At 45.6% G+C, this 21,441-nt stretch overlaps 1 protein-coding gene across 5 annotated transcripts; it reads right to left on the bottom strand.

Moving 5' to 3' along the window:
* Positions 1-1,255: 1,255 nt before the first annotated feature.
* On the bottom strand, positions 1,256-9,538 carry ZSWIM1 (zinc finger SWIM-type containing 1). 5 transcript variants are annotated; one of them, XM_089673421.1, is made up of 3 exons: positions 9,428-9,538; positions 5,491-5,654; positions 1,256-3,131 (listed from the first exon to the last, which is right to left on the bottom strand). In XM_089673421.1, the coding sequence occupies exon 3, from the start codon at positions 3,077-3,079 to the stop codon at positions 1,664-1,666; it is 1,416 nt and encodes a 471-aa protein (XP_089529547.1). In that variant the 5' UTR covers positions 3,080-3,131; positions 5,491-5,654; positions 9,428-9,538; the 3' UTR covers positions 1,256-1,663. The 5 variants fall into 5 exon arrangements, with proteins under 5 accessions (XP_089529547.1, XP_089529548.1, XP_089529550.1 ...); XM_089673422.1 differs by lacking the exon at positions 9,428-9,538 and adding an exon at positions 7,911-8,406; XM_089673424.1 differs by lacking the exon at positions 5,491-5,654 and having other exon boundaries at positions 9,428-9,508.
* Positions 9,539-21,441: the final 11,903 nt, after the last annotated feature.

The raw sequence follows: 21,441 nt of genomic DNA, 5'->3' as shown, positions 1-21,441 counted from the left end.
GTACTGCACAGGGACGGACTGACAACTCTTGGGGCCCCCGGGCAATAGGGGATCATGGGGCCCCTGTGTCCTTGCCCAAACTCAAAAAAAGCCTATGAAAAAAAAAGGTACCAGGGGCATCTCATGGGGCCCCCTACTGACCCCGGGCCCTCGGGTAGTGCCCGAGTTTCCAAATGGTCAGTCCGCCCCTGGTACTGCAGATGTGAGGGGGGAGGCTGAGAAAGACAGGAGAGGAGCAGTGTATACAGTGACTGGCTGTCACTATAGGTCAGTGCCGGTTTTTAAATGTAATTACCAGCTTTTTTTTTTTCTTCACTATAGCTCACAGAATTAGCTGTCACTTTCCCCCCAGCTAAAAGAAACAAAGTTTCCTTTTAGTTTATTTCCTGAGATAAAAGAACAAGTTTCCTTTAGTTCTGGGGAAAGTGACAGCTAATTCTGTGAGCTATATTGAAGAAAAAAGCTGGCAATTGCATTTAAAAGCCGGCACTGACATATAGGGGTTTATTTACTAAAGCTGGAGAGTGCAAAATCAGACTCACTTCTGCATAGAAACCAATCAGCTTCCAGGTTTCATTGCCAAAGCTTCATTGAACAAGCTGAGGTTAGAAGCTGATTGGTTTCTATGCAGAAGGGAGTCTGATTTTGGACTCTCCAGCTTTAGTAAATAAATCCCATAGTGACAGCCAGTGAGGGAGCCTCTTTGTATACATTGCTCTCTCACTGTATCACACGGCTCCTCTCCTGCCCCCTCCTTGCACACACTGCCCCTCACCCCCTACAAAGAGGACCTGTCACTCATATGCTATCACATAGGGGACTATTGGTCCCCTATGTGATAGCAATAAAATCAGAAGTTAAAAAAAATTAATAAAAATACATGAAAGTAGAAAAAAAATATTGGAGCCTCCCCACCCCCACATACGCAGACATTTTGGTTTGGTTTTCGGCCACATGCATTCTAACTTTTTGGTATCAGTTACGGCACCAGAATTTTCATTTCAGTGCACCACTCCTATAAACAGCCTGTGAACTCTCCTGCCACTAAATGCTGCTAAAAGTCTAGGTGTGCATGGACACAGGGGATGCAGGGGAGTTTAGAGGCAGAAAAAAAATGCCCAATGTCCCTAGGAGCAGCTGCAAAAAACGTCCTGTGTGAGGACAATCCAAAATATGGCAAATACGCTCACTTTTGGTGATAATGGTGAACAAAACAAATAAGGAAGGTAAATAACGGATGGCAAAGACAGCAACAAAAAGTGACAGGAGTTTTATTCCCTCTCCACTGTATCCAAAACTAAATAAAAGTTTTGTCTTTAGTTCTACTTTAATTTTACACTGCAGTCATTTGAAATTTACAGCACTACTTTTGGTTGCAGCGAGTAGTCATAGCTTTGGGAGAAGGATGAAGAAGGGCTAACATTTCTGAAGTTGAAGCATCACAGGTTAGTAGTGTACTACAGGATGCCAACACAGAAATTGCACAGGTAAATGGGGAAACACAGGAAAAATTAGGCATTTATTACCACAACACTTCTCAATCTGAAATATTTCTGTAAGCAGACTGAGATCTGAAAACAAATATTTGAAAATGACCTTGTAATAAATTTAGTATAGAAAGTCCATATTATCTGGAATGTGATAAGCACAATCTCCCAATACATTAAAGTTTCACTTGTTCGTAAGGCCCAATCCAGGCATCTGCCAGCTCTCTCAATGTATTATAGCGCTGCTGAAATGTATCCTCGTTGCAATCTGACAGTAATTCTGAGAGCTGGTTGGTTAGGGATTCCACAGTCAGTTGTTTTTCTGGAGCATCTGTGCCTTTACCCTTTATGATTTCCAGAATATCAGGTGATACAGGAAGGACAGACTCAGACCCTTCTGTCTGTGGCCGCCAAGGCTTTTGTATCATATCTGATTGAACAACTTTTTCACTGGCCGTGATAACCGCCAAGATGTGGCGACAGGGAAGCTTTAAGACCTGGTTAAAGGTGCAGGTACAAGTAGCTGGTGTTCCGTAACTGACCTCATGGGTTTTTTCTAGTAGCTGAATACTGACTGTTTCTTCATTAGTTCCCATCACTTGCACTGATTTCTGGGCAAGTTCAAGTTCTTTTTGACAAAGGCTAAAGGCTGCAGGGTTGCAAATGTCCTCCAGAGATTGACATATTAATGTAGTGTCCTCAAGGTCTGTGTTGGGTTCTCCAACTGCTTCTTCAGCTTTCTCTCCTTTGCCATCAATGATGGCGATTTCATGACTAGTGCAGGTCCTCTTTTCAACAACGTCTGTGTGAAAAGTGTGTTCTTGTACGTACTTAACCAGAGACTTGGGGATGGCATTCATATCACGTGTGTTTCTGAAGATTTCGGTGAAAGCACGGCTCAAAGTTTCAATAGTTTGAAAATACTCAAAACAGTGAGTAGGACTTTTCCAGCGATGCAAGGCCCAAATCCGATCTTCCAAAAGCCAGTCTGCTTTCAGTTGCAATAACATACTGGGCTTCACAAATTGGTTTAGCATCGTATGCATGTTTCTTAGATTCCCCTTAGTGGCGGAACACATTGTGTTCTTCAAAGCGTCTATCAGCAAGTGTTCTGTCTGGCTAGGTAACGATAGCTGATAGATACTTTGCTGGAAGTGTCTGCAGACGTGATAGGCTGAAAGAACAACCTCAGCAGATGGGAATACTGCAAGTATAGCATCAGCTCCTTTAAACTGGGGGTCCACCAGAAATATGCGCATGTCTTGCCAATTGGTGTTAAAATCTTTCATAACTTGAAACATATCGGTAAGCCCTTCATGGCTCTCATTCTTTGGCACAGCTATATGAAGAATTTTTTCTGTGTGACACGTTGTGGGTAGGTATGAGCCATCTGCCAAAAATGTGTACAGAGCTTTTTTCTGAGCATCATGAGACCGGATGATCAAGATAACTTCAGGAAACGTTTTGAACCATTTACACATCATACTGGTCTGGAGATTTAAAAAATTTAAAGCTGAGCCTTTATAGAAATGATATGCAACTTTTGACCCTGGGTTTGTTGCCATAAACATTTCCAAGTAACGGGAAGCCATTTTCACTTATTTGACAAGCGCACCAAAAGAAAAATGCGAGGTTGATCTTCTCCTGGCCAAAAAAAAAAAAACATATTTAATACAAAGAACATGGCAGTGCAAAATGTCAAACTTGCAACATGACAGGAATGACAGGTGTTCCATGCAGCTGCGGCCAGCAGCCTGTTGTAAATCAATAAAAGGAGAGGCTGTACAGGTCTTCCCTCACATCCAAACATTTACACCTGTACAGGGGCAGATGTGTAGCTATGGACACAATCTGTGTGTGTCCAGGGCCATGCATCCATCCTTGTAAAGATGTACCGTATTTTTCGCCGTATAAGACGCACCTGACCATAATACGCACCTAGGTTTTAGAGGCAGAAAACAGGAAAAAAAAATTCTGAACTAATGGACTGCAGACACAGTACAGGAGATGACCAGAGACTGCGGACAGCACAGGGATGACCAGAGACTGCGGACAGCACAGGGATGACCAGAGACTGCGAACAGCACAGGGATGACCAGAGACTGCGGACAGCACAGGGATGACCAGAGACTGCGGACAGTACAGGAGATGACCAGAGACTGCGGACAGCACAGGGATGACCAGAGACTGCGGACAGTACAAATGACTGCTGACCTTTGGGGAGGTGGGGAGCGGGTACCTGAATTTGACAGGTACCCGCTCTTACTTCCACAGAGTTTTTGTTTGATCTTACCTGTTCCTCGATCCAGCCGCGCGCTGTCTTCCCAGCTTCTGTAATGGCGCTCGGCATGACAGCTGGGTGCCCAGTGCGCATGAGCGAGAAGCACTTGCGCTTTGTGATTGGTCCGGCGGCTTCTGGGATCTGTCATGTGTCCCAGGTACCGCCTTACCATTCACAAAAAGCACTGCTTCTTGCGCATGCGCACTTGGCACCAGGCTGTCATGCCCAGTGCCCACACTACAGAAGCCGGGAAGACAGCACGCCGCTGGATAGAGGAACAGGTAAGGTCTCGCTGCAGAGCTGAGCGGCCGGCCCGATATTCTGACACGGCCACGGTGGAAATACCGGACCGGCCGCTCCATAAGACGCACTGACATTTCCCCCCCAGTTTTGGGGAAGAAAAAGTGCGTCTTATACGGCGAACAATACGGTAACTGCTCGGATTTGATTACAGCTGATGTACTCCCATCCGAGCAGTTACATCTTTACAGGGATGGATAAATGGCCCTGGACACACACAGATTGTGTCCATAGCTACACATCTCCCCCTGTACAGGTGTAAATGTTTGGATGTGAGGGAAGACCTGTACAGCCTCTCCTTTTATTGATTTGTAACAGGCTGCTGGCACTAGCTGCATGAACACCTGTCATTCCCGGTCACATAAACATATGCTATATATGCCTCTGTGCCCGTGTGAATGAGCCCTAAAGGTGTAGTCACCATTTTTAACCCCTTCACGCCTAAGGGTAAAACAAATCTAAATGCATAAGCACAATTCTGCAACGTTGACATGTGTTAGTAAAACTGTACATATCATCACAACTACTTTGTACATTCAGGTGGATTATACCTTGTTTTTTTCAGGACAAATTGGGCTTTCATTTGGTGGTAAATGGTAATGGATAGCTCCTATTTTTTTTATTATCAAAGGAAAACTGGCCCAAAATAGTAAAAAAAAAAAAATTTTTTTTTTATTTAGCTGTGTGTTTCTTGTTACAACCATAACCTACCTCCATAGAACCCAAAATAAATTCTCCAGCTCTTAACGATCGCAGCGATACCATATATGTGTATGTTATTTGTTGTTTGTACCCGTAGTACAGCCCAGAAACAATAATGCACATTTTGTTGTTTTTTTTTTTTACCTAAAACATACTGACATTAACGCTAACTGACACTAATACCAATTTTTTTTAAATCCTGACCTTTGACCCTGACCCAAACACTAACCCTGGTACTGAACTAGATCAAACCTTGATATAGGTATTTTTCTTTATTTTTTTCTTTTATTTTTTAATATTTATCTTCTTTTTATTAATCTCTCTATGTCAGTTAGAGAGATACAATGCATCTCTCTTCTCCATTCATAGAGAGAGAAAAAACAATGGGGCCGGGCTGCACAGTGACTGATCACCTGACCCGGAATCGTTAGAACGGGACCTGGGGCTCTCAGTGACAGCGCGGTCTCTGCGCTGGGAGCGCGCTGCTCTCAGCACAAAGAAAGGTACGCAAATGTGCAGCCCCATGGAAAAAAGACCAGTTCTGTGAGGCCACAGATTTGTGTGCCATCAGCGCCAAGGGGTTAAAGTACATGAAAACCCAAACTGAATATTAAAGCCCAGCTCTGGGTACCTAAAAAATTATACCTTGCAGTGGGGTTGTGCCTGCACTGCAAGGGTTATCTTATCTTTTTGGACAAGGGGAGCAAAATAAAATGTTACCTGATCCTCCCTTCTGCTAGAATGGTTCCTGCAGCCTCTTCTGCTCCACGCTCCAGCGGTCTAGGATCCTTATGTCATCAAGACAAAAGCAGGGTCCATAGCCATGCACTGGACATAAATGATGCCAAGGAACAACCCACAGTAGGAACGTGGGGGAGCACCACCTGCCAGGGAAGCAGAGGATCAAGTAAATAAAACTGTTTTTTTCTCTTCTAGACAAAAGAAGCTACTAACCCTTGCAGTGCAGGTGCAGTCCCGCTGCAAGGGATATTTTTTTTCTGGTTGCTCAGGGATGGGCTTTAAGTTTTCTAAAGCACTGTGTATCATAAACAATTGTCAAGATTTTTTAAAATGAAATACAGGCGTACCTCGATTTACAAACTGTTTTCGGTTTACGAATGAAAATCCATTGAAAATAATGCCTCGGTTTACTAATTTTTTCACAATATAAAGTATATGTCGGTGCTGATTTTTAAATGCAATTGCTGGCTTTTTTTTTCTTCACTATAGCTCACAGAGCTGTCACTTTCCCCGGAGTTAAAGGAAGCTTTGTTTCTTTTACGAGACTAAAAGGAAACATTGTTTCTTTTAACTTGGGGAAATAAACTAAAAAGAGACTCTTTTTTAGCTGGGGGAAAGGGACAGCTGAATCTCTGAGCTATAGTGAAGAAAAAAAAGTGGTAATTACATCTAAAAACCGGCACCATAATAAATAAAAAAATGGTGTGGGGTCCCCCCTCCCATCTATACCAAGCCCTTCAGGTCTGGTATGGATATGGAACCCCAAGCCAAAATTAAAAAAAAAAAAAAAAAAAAAAAAAGAAAATTGGCGTCTCCCCCGAAATCCATACCAGACTCTTATCCGAGCATGCAGCCCGGCAGGTCAGAAAAGGGGGGGGGGGGGGGGGACGAGTGAGGCCCCCCCACCCTGAACCATACTAGCCCACATGCCATCTTTTAATAAAGGACTTGTCAAACACCGTGTCCCGTGTCCTGTCTTTTTTCACACTACACTTTTTGTTTTTTGTGAATGAGGATCGGGACCATTTACCCCATACTCATTCAATTGAGGGGGGCGGGATCTGGGGGCCCCCTTATTAAAGGGGGCTTCCAGATTCCGATAAGCCCCCTGCCCGCAGACCCCCACAACCAACGGCCAAAACCCCCTGTCCCAAAGCACCCCCCTATGTTGAGGGAATGTGGCCTGGTATGGTTCAGGAGGGGGGGGGGCATTCGCTCGTCCCCCCCTCTTGCCTGAACCTGCCGGGCTGCATGCTCGGATAAGGATCTGGTATGGATTTTGGGGAGGACCCCCAATTTTTTTTTATTAATTTTGGCGTGGGAATTCCCTACCAAATCCATACCAGACCCTCTGCTCCAGTGATTCAGCATCCCACTGCTCCCTGCTCGGCCACTGACATCTTCGGGCGGCCAGCTTCTGGGTCTTGATCACCGCTTGCTGTCATTGGCCAGGTGAGGATGACGTCACATCTGCGCATGTGTGGGAGTTCAGTCAGATTTGGAATTGCCAAATTTGTACAGTGAGCATCTCTTCTGCATTAAAATTCCTGCCTGTTCAACATTTTCCTTTTTTCCTAAAGTTCCGCTTTAAGTCACCCTGTACTTTGGCCATTCAGGTTAACCTGTTTGTGCTGACAGTACGAAAATATACAGCCTCTCAGCGTCTGGGCCTTGACACCGAGAGGCGGCATATTTGCGTACCCAAAGTAAACACTTGTTAAGAGCATGCGCCCTACGCACTCTCAACACATTTACTGGAGCTAATTATTGGGACCTTTCCAAACATGTGACAGCCAGAAATTCTGAAGGACCCACTGCACACTGGTATATACCCCTCCAGCCGACTTTGCAATAAAGAATAGTAATATTTGGTTCACACATATTGCAATACATGTTTAAGCTGGCCAAACGCGTCAAAGTAACCCCTCTATGGCCAGCCTTACTCTGCTCTGCCTATGCAAATGCTACTGTGAACACAATGCCAATATAGGGGAAAAGACAAAGCGGGGGAAAGCTACCAGGTTTAGGTCTGGCTACTGACCCACGATACAAGAAACAAGATATAACTGTGCTCAAATCCCGAAGGGTCATGTGACAGCCAATCACAATGGTCACATGACCCTAAACCCCGCTTCCTAGCATCACAAACCCCTTAAGGGGCCAGGAGGCACTGGTGCCAAGAGGTTAATGTCCACGTGATAGGTTTAAGAGTCAAAGAAAAGTGCACAGCCCCGACCCTCCAGGTGCTGGAATCAGATCAACTTTATAGCCCAGTCCCTCCAATGCTGATACATACTGTATCTTACTCGAGTTTAAAGAGGAATGTCACCGGGCAATCAAAAAGTAGCAGTCAGTGGCTACAAGTACTGTACCTTCTGACTTTTTAAAAAAACACATACTTATCAGTTCATGAAGTCCAACGCCGTCTTCTTTGCAATCTTCCTCTCTCTTTTCTTTTTCTGTGCTGCCATCTTGGATTCAGGAGCTGGCTGTCACTTCCTGATCACTCTGCTGGCACCCATGCTGTAGAACTGCTGCACATCTGTGAGGCTGATGGACTGTGGAGAGACTCCTGAAGCCTCCTGTGATGTGTGATGGGATATCCTGGGAGGCTGTGGGGGGCCAAAGGCTCCATCATCCTTGATTTGATAAGCAAAGAGGAAGTGAGAGTGAGCGCCACCAAAAAATGGAACTTGCTTCTAAAATGGAACTGTGATCAGTGCGTTTAGCATGGACTGGCCAAATTTTGATCCGTGTGTAGCTCTCCTGGTTTGACAGAAGCAGAGATAGATTGGCTACTGTCGAATGCTCCTGTTGGAAAACCTCATTTGATCAGTAGCTCGCAGCCAAATCAGCTGAAGGGTTCATCAGTGTATTCAGACAGCAGGACTCCTCCACTGTCAGAATACACTGATTGGCAACACAGTTGTTGACACAAAGATTCCTCCATCCACATTGCTGGTGTGGATGCAGCATTATGTTAGGCCGGGTATATATTAGTAGAATTCTCTTTGACATTTTTCATTGTAAGAATATGTGTTCATTTTTCTAATTATTAATGGGTCAAATCAATGTTCGTTTTCAACTGCAATGCCAAGAAAATTCAAAGGAGTGGGATGGAAAATGTTTCTTGAATGCAAGGATTTCTAAGTGTGTGTGTGGTTTTTGTCCATTTGTTCCAAAATCAAATGTTAAAAGCAAATGAAGCCTTTCGGACAAACTGTGAACGTTCTAAGAATTTTTTGTATTAACTTCCTAAAAGTTTTCTCTCAAAATTCTACCCAATATATACCCAACTTTATTTTATTTTTCATTCCACCCACTGGTTGAAAAAAAAAAAAAAGGAAGAATAGTATGTACCCAATCTGATATTGGGGGGGGGGGGTTATCTTCAAAGCCGACCCCCCCATACCAGTGATCAGGCCTTGGCACACACCAGTGCAATCACCGGCTGCTACAGGCAAACACAATGGTGGGGGTGCGCAGGGATGGTGTCGCCAGCAGAGACACTCGGCTGTACTACTTACTCTTTACTTTGATCTGAATGGCCAATGACAGGTTCTCTTTACCCACCAGACACCCTTAGGCGCCTGATCTTCCTTTCAGTTCTCCTGTAGGGGGCATCAGAGCCCACACACTGGACGCATCCAATCAGAAACGAGAGATCTCCCCTATACTGGGGGGGGGTAGCCAGGCACATCATTCCAGCCCCCCCATCACAGTGGGCATCAGGTACCCAGGAAGCGATGTCCTCAGCACTGTACATGGCGATGGTTCAATAACCAACAATAGCTCTGCAGCTGCACAAACCTCCTGAGGAGGCGGCCGACACGCTGGGGCCTGTAGTCCCTCCTGTGAAGGTCCCAGATACCTCACCGTCCAATCAGAGCTCAGCCCCCTCTCACTATACACTCACCTCCAGTGTTCCCCTTGTGTACACGAACAGATGCTGCCCTCGTCCAATGGGGAAGCTGGAAGTGACGTAGTAGAGGGGCGGGGATTAGACGCAACGTGCAGAGGGGAGGGGAGGGGCGAGTGTAGTCTGTGTAAGGGAAGTCTGAGGGAGTGTTCGGGATGTAATAGGGACGGGAGGGGACTGCTTGATGTGACCAAATACGGTGTGAGCTGGGAGGGCTGTATGGAAGGGGCAGTTGGGTGGTCCATGGGGTGCTGGGGGGGTGAAAGGTGGTCCATGTCGTGGGGTGAGGAGTGCTGGCTGTAACCGTCCACGTCGTGGGATGAGGCGTGCTGGCTGTAGCAGTCCACGTCGTGGGACAAGGCGTGCTGGCTGTAAAAGTCCACGTCGTGGGACGAGGCGTGCTGGCTGTAACAGTCCACGTGTGGGACGAGGCGTGCTGGCTTTAACAGTCCACGTCGTGGGACGAGGCGTGCTGGTTGTAACAGTCCACGTCGTGGGACGAGGCGTGCTGGCTGTAACAGTCCACGTCGTGGGAGGACGAGTGCTGGCTGTAAAAGTCCACGTCGTGGGACGAGGCGTGCTGGCTGTAGCAGTCCACATCGTGGGGCAAGGCGTGCTGGCAGTAACAGTCCACGTCGTGGGACGATGAGTGCTGGCTGTAAAAGTCCACGTCGTGGGACGAGGCGTGCTGGCTGCAACAGTCCACGTCGTGGGACGAGGCGTGCTGGCTGCAACAGTCCACGTCGTGGGACGAGGCGTGCTGGCTGCAACAGTCCACGTCGTGGGGCGAGGCGTGCTGGGTGTAGCAGTCCACGTCGTGGGGCGAGGCGTGCTGGCTGTAACAGTCCACGTCGTGGGGCGAGGCGTGCTGGGTGTAGCAGTCCACGTCGTGGGGCGAGGCGTGCTGGCTGTAACAGTCCATGTCGCGGGGTGTGACGGCCGCGGTGTCAGACCCCTGACCTTCTCACCAAACTCGTGACCGAAGGACTAGCCAATCTAACACTGTGATGTCACGTGCGTAACAATGCCACTCCCAGCTGCAGTTTGCACAATGATTTTCCAGCTAATTGGACCACAATCTATGTACCGGCAGCCTGGATGCGATTGTTACTGGGTCAGGTTAATTACGCAATTAACCCTTCACACTGGCACCACCTCCTTTTTATACAGAGAGAGGAAACTCAGCAATACAGTAGGATGATTGGTTAATCGTCAGTATCCTGCTATCTCTACAGACAGGTTATACAGAGGGGTAAACATTCATAGTAGCGTTCTTCAGTGGCAGGGATTTGTAAGTTACATTAAAGAGCTATAGAAACCGTTCAACACTTTCAGAAAGTATGATTTATTAGTAAAAGGTCAAATAAAAATAATTACAGGAAAAAGATGACACGCACACACGTACACACATACACGTTTAGGTAGATAAGTACTTGCCAACACGCCTTGGGTTAAGCAATTTCAAGTCTTATGAGCTCCAGAATGATTTTCTTTGTCTCGACTGCAAGTTTCGTTGTTTTCATGGCAGGAGACTCTGCAGTGATGTTAAACACAGGGCAGATCTCTCGTTCTCTCACTACACCCAAAGCATAACAGCTTATTTCTACAAAAATCAATTGGACCAAAAGTCTGGAGTTTGATGCTTTCATCGCTCCCAGAGCAAAAGCGCTAAGGCTGGTCTATAATTTGATCAGCACTTAGCACTGGTGAGTGCATTCTATTTATTCGGTGGTGGATTGCTCACGGTGTTTTATATTTCTTCACACGAGTTACTTTATATCTTTAAGATATTTTGGACTTCCACAAATTGATTTATGTACACTTTTTATGTGTTTTTTTTAGGGCACTCCTAAGCTTGATTTATTTAATGCCAAAGTAGTTTTTTTTGGATTTGGAGTTGCTGCTATATATAATTAAGGGTGTGCCACTTTTCTAAGATCATTTTGTTCAAAAATCAATTGATATCTTCTTACAACAGACAAGCCAATTACCTTATTTGAGTAAAGGATTGTTAGGCAGGGGGCTCAGCATCATACACTGATTGCATTCCTGAGGGAGGGGGAATGAGGGGATAACATTAAGGATCCTTAACAAAATAAGGATCGTGTCTGGCTCTGGTGGGCACGATTGTTACACCTCCCCCCTCAGGTGGGTGCGTAGGAGTTTAAGAGAAATACCAAAATGCAGAAGTTTGGAACAAAATGGAGAACTGCGCCTCTCCCTGTGTGCATGATTATTACAAGGTGTGCTGGGTGTAACAGTCCATGTTGTGGGGTGCAGTGTAATGTGTGCTGGCTGTAACAGTCCATGTGATGGGGTGAGGAGTGCTGGGTGTAACAGTCCATGTCATGGGGTGAGGAGTGCTGGCTGTAACAGTCCATGTGATGGGGTGAGGCGTGCTGGGTGTAACAGTCCATGTCGTGAGGTGAGGAGTGCTGGGTGTAACAGACCATGTCATGGGGTGAGGCATGCTGGGTGTAACAGTCCATGTCGTGAGGTGAGGAGTGCTGGCTGTAACAGTCCATGTCTCGGGCTGAGGCGTGCTGGGTGTAACAGTCCACATTGTGGGGTGCAGTGTGAGGCGTGCTTGCTATAACAGTCCATGTTGTTGGGTGCAGAGTTGAGAGATCAGTAGTAACGTAGAAACACTTCTGTTAAGTGCCTACAGGGCACTTATACCCCCTTCCTGTCCAGGCCAATTTTCAGCTTTCAGCGCTGTCACATTTTGAATTGCACGGTCGTGCAACACTGTACCCATATGAAATTTTTATCATTGAAAATTTAATAGTTTTGTTATAAAATTTTGTAAATAAGTGATTTTTCTCCTTCACTGATGTACGCTAATGAGGCTGCACTGATGGACACTGATGGGCATTGACGGGCATCACTGATGGGCACTGAAAGGCAGCACTCATATGGCACTGTTAAGTGGCACTGATGGGTGACACTGAAAGGCAGCTTAGATGGGCACTGATATGTGGCACTGCTGGGGCTACACAGATCATCAGTGCACATGTCCCATCTGAGGGATGCCGATTACCATCTCTCCTCATGATCTGTCAGCGTGACAGCTTGTGAGGAGAGAAATGCCGATAACCGCCGTTTCCCTATTTACATGCGTTCAGCTGTGATTGGACACAGCTGATCACATAACCAAGCCAACATCTTCGGCTCTTTCCGTTGATCGGTGATCCGCTGTGTCCAAGGGTCACAGCGCACCACCGATCGGCACGCTGAGTGCTCTCGGAGCCGCGCATGCATGGTTAGAATGGGATGATGTCATATGACGTCCTCCCAGAATGAGAGAACCGCCTTGTGTCCGTCATTACTTTATATGGCGGGCGGGAGGCGGTTAAAGAGACTACACTATACAGTCATGGCCATAAATCTTGTTCCCCCTGCATGTCTCTCAGATAATGCACTACTTCACCCAGCAAATTGTTGCAATTACAAATATTTCGGCAATCTCCTGTTTATTTCTTTTGTTGTTATTGGTATGACACAAGAAAGTGGAGAAACAAAAAGCCAAATCTGACACTTTCCATGCAAAACCCCAAAAATGGACTGGACAAAATTATTGGCACCCTCAATTTAATGTTTGGTAGCACTCCCCTTGGAAAAAAATAACTGAAATCAATGGCTTCCTGTCACCATCAATGAGTTTCTTCCACCTCTCAACTGGAATTTTGGATCACTCTTCTTTCGCCAACTGCTCCATGTCTCTCAGATTAGAAGGGTTCCTCTCTCCAACTGTTGTTTTGAGATCTCTGCACAGATGCTCTATGGAATTGAGATCTGGACCCATTGCTGACCAATTCAGTACTCTCCAGCACTTTGCTTGAAACCATTTCTGGGTGCTTTCTGATGTGTGCTTTGGGTCATTGTCCTGCTGTAAGACCCATGACCTCTGACAAGAGACCCAACCTTCTGACTCTGGGCCCTACATTGCACCCCACAATTCTTTAGTAGTCTTCAGATTTCATAATGCCATGCACACGGTCAGGGCATCCAGTGTCTGAAGCAGCTAAGCAACCCCAAAACATCAGTGAATCCCCCACCATGTTTGACTGTAGGGACTGGATTCTTTTCTTAAACCACTTGCCTACTAGGCACTTTTACCCCTTTCCTGCCCACACCAGCTTTCAGCACTGTCATGACACCACCCAAACAAAATTTTTATAATTTTTTTGAGACATAAGAGCTTTCTTTTGGTGGTATTTAATCACCACTGGGGTTTTTATTTTTTTGCTAAACAAACTAAAAAAGACTGAAAATTTTGAAAAAAAAAAAAGTTTTTTCTTAGTTTCTATTATAAAATTTAGTAAAAAAGTAAATTTTCTCCTTCACTGATGTGCACTAATGAGGCTGTAATGATGGGCACTGATGGACATAGACAGGCATCACTGACGGGCACTGACAGGTGACACTGATGGGGCGGCACTGATCATTAGTTCCCAGATGATCAGTGTAGATGTCCGCTCTGAGTAATGCTGATTACCAGCTCTTCTCTCACGCTCTGTCAGCGGGCGGAGAGGACTGCCAATAACCAGCATTTCCTATTTACACTGATTGTACACAGCTGATCACATGACAGAGCCAACATCACAGTGCCCCGAGGGCACGCACACGCAGTTAGAGTGGGAGGACATCATATGACATCCATCCAGAATGAGAGAACTGCTGCCAGTCATTACCTTATATGGCGGGGGGGCAGTTAAAGGCCCCATTTCTTTTTCCGAAAACAGTAGAATAATGGGTTTACGTGACTCACCTATTGACTTCCCACATGTCACCTATTTATTTCAGGATGGGGACATCATGTCACATTATCTGAAGGTGCATTATACCCTATGTTACAAGGCACGGATGATCCTGTATTTCATATTACCACATTACCATTAAGGAGGTGTGCAGCCCGCATGTTGCGGTGAAGAACCCCCTTATGGCAAGGCCCTGCCATTTCTACAATACCATGGAAGTCATCCAGTGACAGAACTACGGTTATCAAGTTCATTTTGTCTAGTATCATGGATATGACTGCTGCTGTTTGATATCTCACCACCTACTCTTGCAATAGTAACCTACCGTAACTATTATCTGTTCTGGTTATTACCCAGTTGGTGGTTGTGGAGGCAGATTGTCTTTATATATATCCAGTTGCAAGAAAAAGTATGTGAACCCCTTGGGATTACGTGGAGTTTTGCATGAATTGGGCATAAAATGTGCTCTGTACGTCAGCTAAGTCACAACAATAGAAGAACACAGGCTGCTGAACATAATACTACACAAACATTAGATGTTGCCATGGTTTAATTGCACATAACATGTAAACATTCACAGTGCAGGGAGGAAAAAGTATGTGAGGCCCTAGCTTAATGACTTCTCCCAGAGCTAATTGGAGCCAGGAGTGAGCCAACCTTGACTCCAATCAGTGTGATGATATTGGATGTGTTGCTGACAGCTGTCCTGCCCTTAAAAAACACACACCTGTTTTGGGTTTACTGGTTTCAAGAAGCACTGTCTGATGTGAACCATGCCTCGCAGAAAAGAGCTCTCAGAAGACCTACGATCAAGAATTGTTGACTTGCATGAAGCTGGAAAAGGTTACAAAAGTATCTCCAAAAGCCTTGATGTTCATGTGTCCACGGTAAGACAGACTGTCTACAAATGGAGAAAGTTTAGCACTGTTGCTACTCTCCCTAGGCGTGGTCGTCCTGTAAAAATGACTGCAAGAGCAAAGCGCAGAATGCTGCATGAGGTAAAGAAGAATCCCAGAGTGTCAGCTAAAGACCTACAGAAATCTCTGGCACATGCTAACATTTTTGTTGACACATCTACAATAAGGAAAACATTAAACAAGAATGGAGTACATTGGAGGACACCACGGAGGAAGCCATTGCTGTCCAAAAAGAAGATTGCAGCACGTTTGAAGTTTGCAAAAGAGCACCTGGATGTTCCACAGCACTACTGGCAAAATATACTGTGGACAGATGAAACCAAGATTGAGTTGTTTGGGAAGAACACAACACTGTGTGGAGAAAAAAAGGCACAGCGCACCAACATCAAAACCTCATCCCCACTGTAAAACATGGCGGAGGGAGCATCATGGTTTGGGGCTGCTTTGCAGCCTCAGGGCCTGGACGGATTGTTGTCATTGATGGGAAAATGAATTCCAGAGTTTATCAAGACATTTTGCAGGAAAATGTACGACCATCTGTCCGCCAACTGAAGCTCCACAGAGGATGGGTGATGCAACAGGACAATGACCCAAAGCATACAAGTAATTCAACAAAACAATGGCTGCAACAGCACAGAATACGCCTTCTGGAGTGGCCCAGTCAGAGTCCTGACCTCAACCTGATTGAAATGCTGTGGCATGACCTTAAGAGAGCGATTCACACCAGACATCCCAAAAATATTGCTACACCGAAACAGTTTTGTGAAGAGGAGTGGTCCAAAATTACTCCAGATCGTTGTGCAGGTCTGATCTGCAACTACAGGAAACGTTTGGTTGAGGTTATTGCTGCCAAAGGAGGGTCAACCAGTTATTAAGTCCAAAGGCTCACATACTTTTTCCTCCCTGCACTGTGAATGTTTACATGTTATGTGCAATTAAATCATGGCAACATCTAATGTTTGTGTAGTATTATGTTCAGCAGACTGTATTCTTCTATTGTTGTGACTTAGATGACGTTCAGAGCACATTTTATGCCCAATTCATGTAAAACTCCACGTAATCCCAAGGGGTTCACATACTTTTTCTTGCAACTGTATTTCTATAGTCTATATACATCTGCAAAGGTTTATTTGGCAATTGTATCTGCTACCTGGTAATTATGATCAGCCATATGGCATAGCAAACAATGCAGTGTATTTGGTACAATTTTTTGAAACACCCCGTTTGGCGGTGTAACCATTGTGTCTGTGCTGCTTTTGTATTAGACTTACTGTCACTATATCTGCCGCATTCCATCACTTTGACCGGTCATGACGTCTGTTTTTAAGTGATTTTAGATCAATTTTGATGTATTCTCTCATACTGAGATGATGGTGAACTGAGGTATTTACCTTACATGTCCATTTGTGTATTGTGTAATAAAGCATAATTTTTTTAATTACTTTTGAGTATCGCATTCTGTCCATAATGTAACCGCTTTTCTGTTAATCTCTTTTCACGCTCTTTTTTTTTTTGCTGTATGGGGAAAGATCCTGACTTCTAAGTCAGGATCCACCCCAGAATCTGGAGCTGCACCTGGCTCAGCCTTTCAACGAGCCGCTCAGAGCCTGGGCCAGCTGCTCCCTCCCCCTCCCCAGCCTAGCGCTCCAGTGAGCGTTGGGGGGTAGAGCAGAGAGTGGTGCCTGACAGACACCGCTCTCTGCTCAGAGTGGCTATGAGAACTCAGCAATCAGCAGTCATGTGATCGCTGATTTCTCACTCTTAGAGCCGGCGGGGGACAGATGCAGCATCCACCTAGGTAAGTATAAAAGGGGGAAAAAAATTTAACAGCAATACTTCTCTTTTAATAATAACCTGAATAATCCACTTAGCGATGGTGGAACAAGGTGCAGTAGTGGCCCTGTCAGAAATTCGGACAGTTTGGATGGAGGCAGTAGCAGAAAGGTCATCTTGCATTGTGCATACCATATTTAAATGATGTACAGAGATGTTTTCTTTTGGGAGTAGGGCACAGATAGGGTAGTTCGATGCCCTGATTAAGGTGGAAGGAAGAAGACAACTTAGGCAGAAAGGAGGTTCAGGGCCTCAAAATCACATATTATGAAGAACTCGGAAGGATTCTTTACAGGATAAGGCTGCCAGTTTTGGAACATGGCTAGCTGGTATGATAACCAGTAGAAAAAAAAAAAACACTTTACATGTAAGGTCAGCCAAGAGGATATCCTGAATGGGCTTGAAGGGAAGTCGCTGTAGCGCTGATGGCATCAAATTGAGTTCACATGACAAGAGAACCAACCCTTAACCGCCTCCCACCTGCCTGCCATATAAGGTAATGATGGGCGCAAGGCGGTTCTCGGAGGACGTCATATGACTGCCTCCCACTCTAACCGCGTGTGCACGGCGATCGGTAGTGTCCCTCGAAGATGTCGGCTTGGTCATGTGATCAGCTGTGTCCAATCACAGCTGATCGCATGTAAAAAGGGAAATGCCGGCTATCTGTATTTCTCTCCTCATGAACTGTCACACTGACAGCTCGAGAGGAGAGCCGGTAATCGGCATTCCTCAGAGGGGATATCTACACTGATGATCAGTGTGCCCTGATGATCAGTGTAGCCCCAGCAGTGCCACCTGCCAGTGCCCATCAATGCCACATATCAGTGCCTACTAGTGCACATTAATGCCACATATCAGTGCCTACCAGTGCACATTAATGCCACATATCAGTGCACATCTGAGCTGCCTTTCAATGCCACCTAACAGTGCCAGTCAGTGCCGCCTATCAGTGCCATATATGAGTGCTCCCTTTCAGTGCCCATCAGTGATGCCTGTCAATGCCCATCAGTGCCACCTACCAGTGCCTCCTCATCAGTGCAGCCTATCAGTGCCCATCACTGCAGCCTCATTAGCGCACATCAGGGAAGGAGAAAAATCACTTATTTACAAAATTTTAAAACAGAAACTAGGAAAAAAAATTTTTTTTCAAACTTTCCAGTTGTTTTTGGTTTGTTTAGCAAAAAAAAAAAAAAAAAATCCAGAGGTGATTAAATACCACCATAAGAAAGCTCTGTCTAAAAAAAAAAATGATAAAAATTTCATATGGGTACAGTGTTGCATGACCACGCAATGGTCATTCAAAGTGCGACAGCGCTGAAAGCTGAAATTTGGCCTGGGCAGGAAAGGGGTAGAAGTGCCCTGTAGATTAGTGGTTAAACAAAGGCCTTTACCTGGGAATTAGTGGCCAGAGGTCTCTGCAGGAGAATGGCCAGTGCTGAGACTTGATCCCTCAGGGTGGTCAAGACCAAATTGTTTTTCAGCCCAGACTGGAAAAAGGACAAAAACGCAACACGCGATAAAAAGGCGCCAAAAAATGTAGAAAAATGCAAAAACAAACTGCAAAAACAAACTGGAGAAAGCAACAAATACAAAATGCACATATGTGAACCAAGCCTCAGTGTCAAGTGTACACTTTAGTTTACCTATCCTGTTCTGTCCTATTGACAATGGTTTCACCAGACCAGAAGTGAGAGAAAATATGGAACAGTCACAGACAGAAACAAAAAATTGCTACTAAAAAAATAAATCTCTCGGTCTTTTTGATCTTGGAGCCCTGGATAGCAGTATTAATTGAAGGCTTCATTCACACTGGCACTGTCACACCTGCGTCTATATAACATCTCTAAGCACATATACAGTAAAGGCATGTAATGATTTTTCAATTGTGCATTTAGGTGTGGTAAGCTGCGTTTAGAGGAAACCAAATTCTCCTGAATCCAGGATCTGATTAGACATTCTAAACGCATGTGAACACGCCTAAACCTGCTTTAAAGCTTGGTTCACACTAGTGGGGTTTTGCAGGAGAGGGCCTGGCAGCCCATTCACTTGAATGGTCTGCCGCGCCTCCCAAAACGCAGGAAAAAGGTCTCTGCACCTTTCCAGAAATCACAGTTCGCACTGGGAACTGCACTACAGTGCGGTTCCCAGTGTAGGTGCGATTTCCAGTGCGGGCCACTACAGTGCGGTTCCCAGTGTAGGTGCAATTTCCGGTGCGGTCTACTACAGTGCGGTTCCCAGTGTAGGTGCGATTTCCAGTGCGGGCTACTACAGTGCGGTTCCCAGTGTGGGTGCGATTTCAAGTGCGGGCCACTACAGTGCGGTTCTCAGTGTAGGTGCAATTTCCGGTGCGGGCTACTACAGTGCGGTTCCCAGTGTAGGTGCGATTTCCAGTGCGGGCTACTACAGTGCGGTTCCCAGTGTGGGTGCGATTTCCAGTGCGGGCCACTACAGTGCGGTTCTGAGTGTGGGTGCAATTTCCAGTGCGGGCCGCTACAGTGCGGTTCTGAGTGTGGGTGCGATTTCCAGTGCGGGCCGCTACAGTGCGGTTCCCAGTGTGGGTGCGATTTCCAGTGCGGGCCGCTACAGTGCAGGTGCAATTTCCAGTGCAGCCCACTACAGTGCAATTCCCAGTGTAGGTGCGATTTCCACTGCGGGCCACTACAGCGAAATTTCCAGTGTAGGTGCAATTTCCAGTGCGGGCAGCTTGCCACCTACACTAATGTGATCCGAGGATTAAGGAGGAACATCTACACACAGGAGTTGATAACATATAAAGGTTGTTTATACTTCCCACATGACTTCTGTGTTAAGGCCTGGTTCACACCTATGTGTTTTTTGCAGGAACGCACTACAGTCCATTGAACATAGTTTCCTATGGGACATGTTCACATCTATGCTTCTTTCAGTTGCTGCACTTTTGGAAGGGTCAGACGCAAAACAGTGTGTTTTTGGTTCATTGGACTTCAATGAAGAAAACCATGTAGTTTTTGCTTTTAATTGGCCAAAAAAAGCTTAAAAAACACAAAATGCATTAAAAAAAGCAAAAACGCACAAAAAAATGCACGTGCAAAAACGAAAAAATGCAACGCAAAATACATTGCAGAAATGGATCAAAAGCAAACTGCATAGATGTGAACCAAGCCTTAGAAGACCTAAATGCTGAAGTAACAATGTGAATGAGGCCTAAAGCTGGACAAAATTCAGCAAATTCAGCATGGATCGGATGAATTTTGGTCATTGTGGTGCAGTCCCCACTCGATTGACTTCTGCCAAAGGAACATGTTGAAAAATTGTCCAGAATCAGCAGTTGCAGCCGCTGATCAGTGTATTCTGACAGCAGCAACTGTCGCTGTCAGAATACAATGTCCCGGTGGGGAATAGGGGTGAGAGTATTTGTGCGGCTGGAGGAATATTTTTTTTCCTTCAGCCTACTGGCAACTTTCATTCAGCATTCTGCCAACAGGCACTTCCCTACTCTATCCAGAAGTAAGAAAAGTTTTACCTGGACTTACACTTTAGGCAAACCTTTTGATTTGCCTTTTGGAATGCAGTGAAACTCTCACTGGCTAATTGAAATCTCCAAATTCTCATGCAGCTGTATTTCCTGTGTACAGCATAAACGTAGGATGCAGGGGGCCCTCACCACCCAATGTCGGCGATTGTTAGATCACAGGTGCCCCCTGCCATCTAGCATCCTCAGTTGTTAGGATGCAGGTGTCCCTGATGCCTAGCATCCTCAGTTGTTAGGATGCAGGTGTCCCTGATGCCTAGCATCCTCAGTTGTAGGTAGGTGTCCCTGATGCCTAGCGTCCTCAGTTGTTAGGATGCAGGTGTCCCTGATGCCTAGCATCCTCAGTTGTAGGTAGGTGTCCCTGATGCCTAGCGTCCTCAGTTGTTAGTATGAAAAAAGCAAGAATGTGGCAGGTGAAGAAATCTCACAACTAAACCTCAAAAAATACAAAACCAGGTGAAGGACTCTTTCATCTGCACCCATGAAAAAAAAAAATTAAATGGACTGGCCCTTTAAATAATTAGAATTTCAGGAACATAAATAAATCTTCACCTCATGCCAGGGTGCTAGGCATAATCCTAGACTCTGACCTCTCCTTTGGGCCCCACATCCACTCACTGGCTAAATCCTGCCGCCTCAACCTCCGGAACATTTCCAAAATCCACCCCTCTCTGACCAATGACACCACAAAACAACTTATGCATGCCTTGGTTTTATCCCACCTTGACTACTGCAACTCCCTCCTCACTGGTCTACTGTTACACAGGCTATCCCCCCTTCAGTCTATTATGAATGCTGCTGCTAGACTCATACACCTTACCAACCGATCAGCGACTGCTGCCCCTCTCTGCCAATCCCTTCACTGGCTTCCACTAACCCAAAGGATAAAATTCAAAATACTAACCACAGCTTACAAAGCCATCCACAACACTGTCCCTAGCTACATCACCAACCTCATCCACAGATACCGTCCAAATTGCCAGCTCCGCT

Source organism: Staurois parvus, unplaced genomic scaffold, assembly GCF_062004578.1.
Source record: "Staurois parvus isolate SC_StPar_1 unplaced genomic scaffold, SC_StPar_1.0 ptg000137l, whole genome shotgun sequence".
Lineage (NCBI taxonomy): Eukaryota > Metazoa > Chordata > Amphibia > Anura > Ranidae > Staurois > Staurois parvus.
Note: the sequence above shows the minus strand (reverse complement) of the source record. Positions and strands in the feature narration are given on the sequence as shown.

What these genes read in the sequence shown, in the direction of transcription:
- ZSWIM1 (XM_089673421.1), bottom strand. Translation starts at nt 3,079, where the DNA reads ATGGCTTCCCGTTACTTGGAAATGTTTATGGCAACAAACCCAGGGTCA.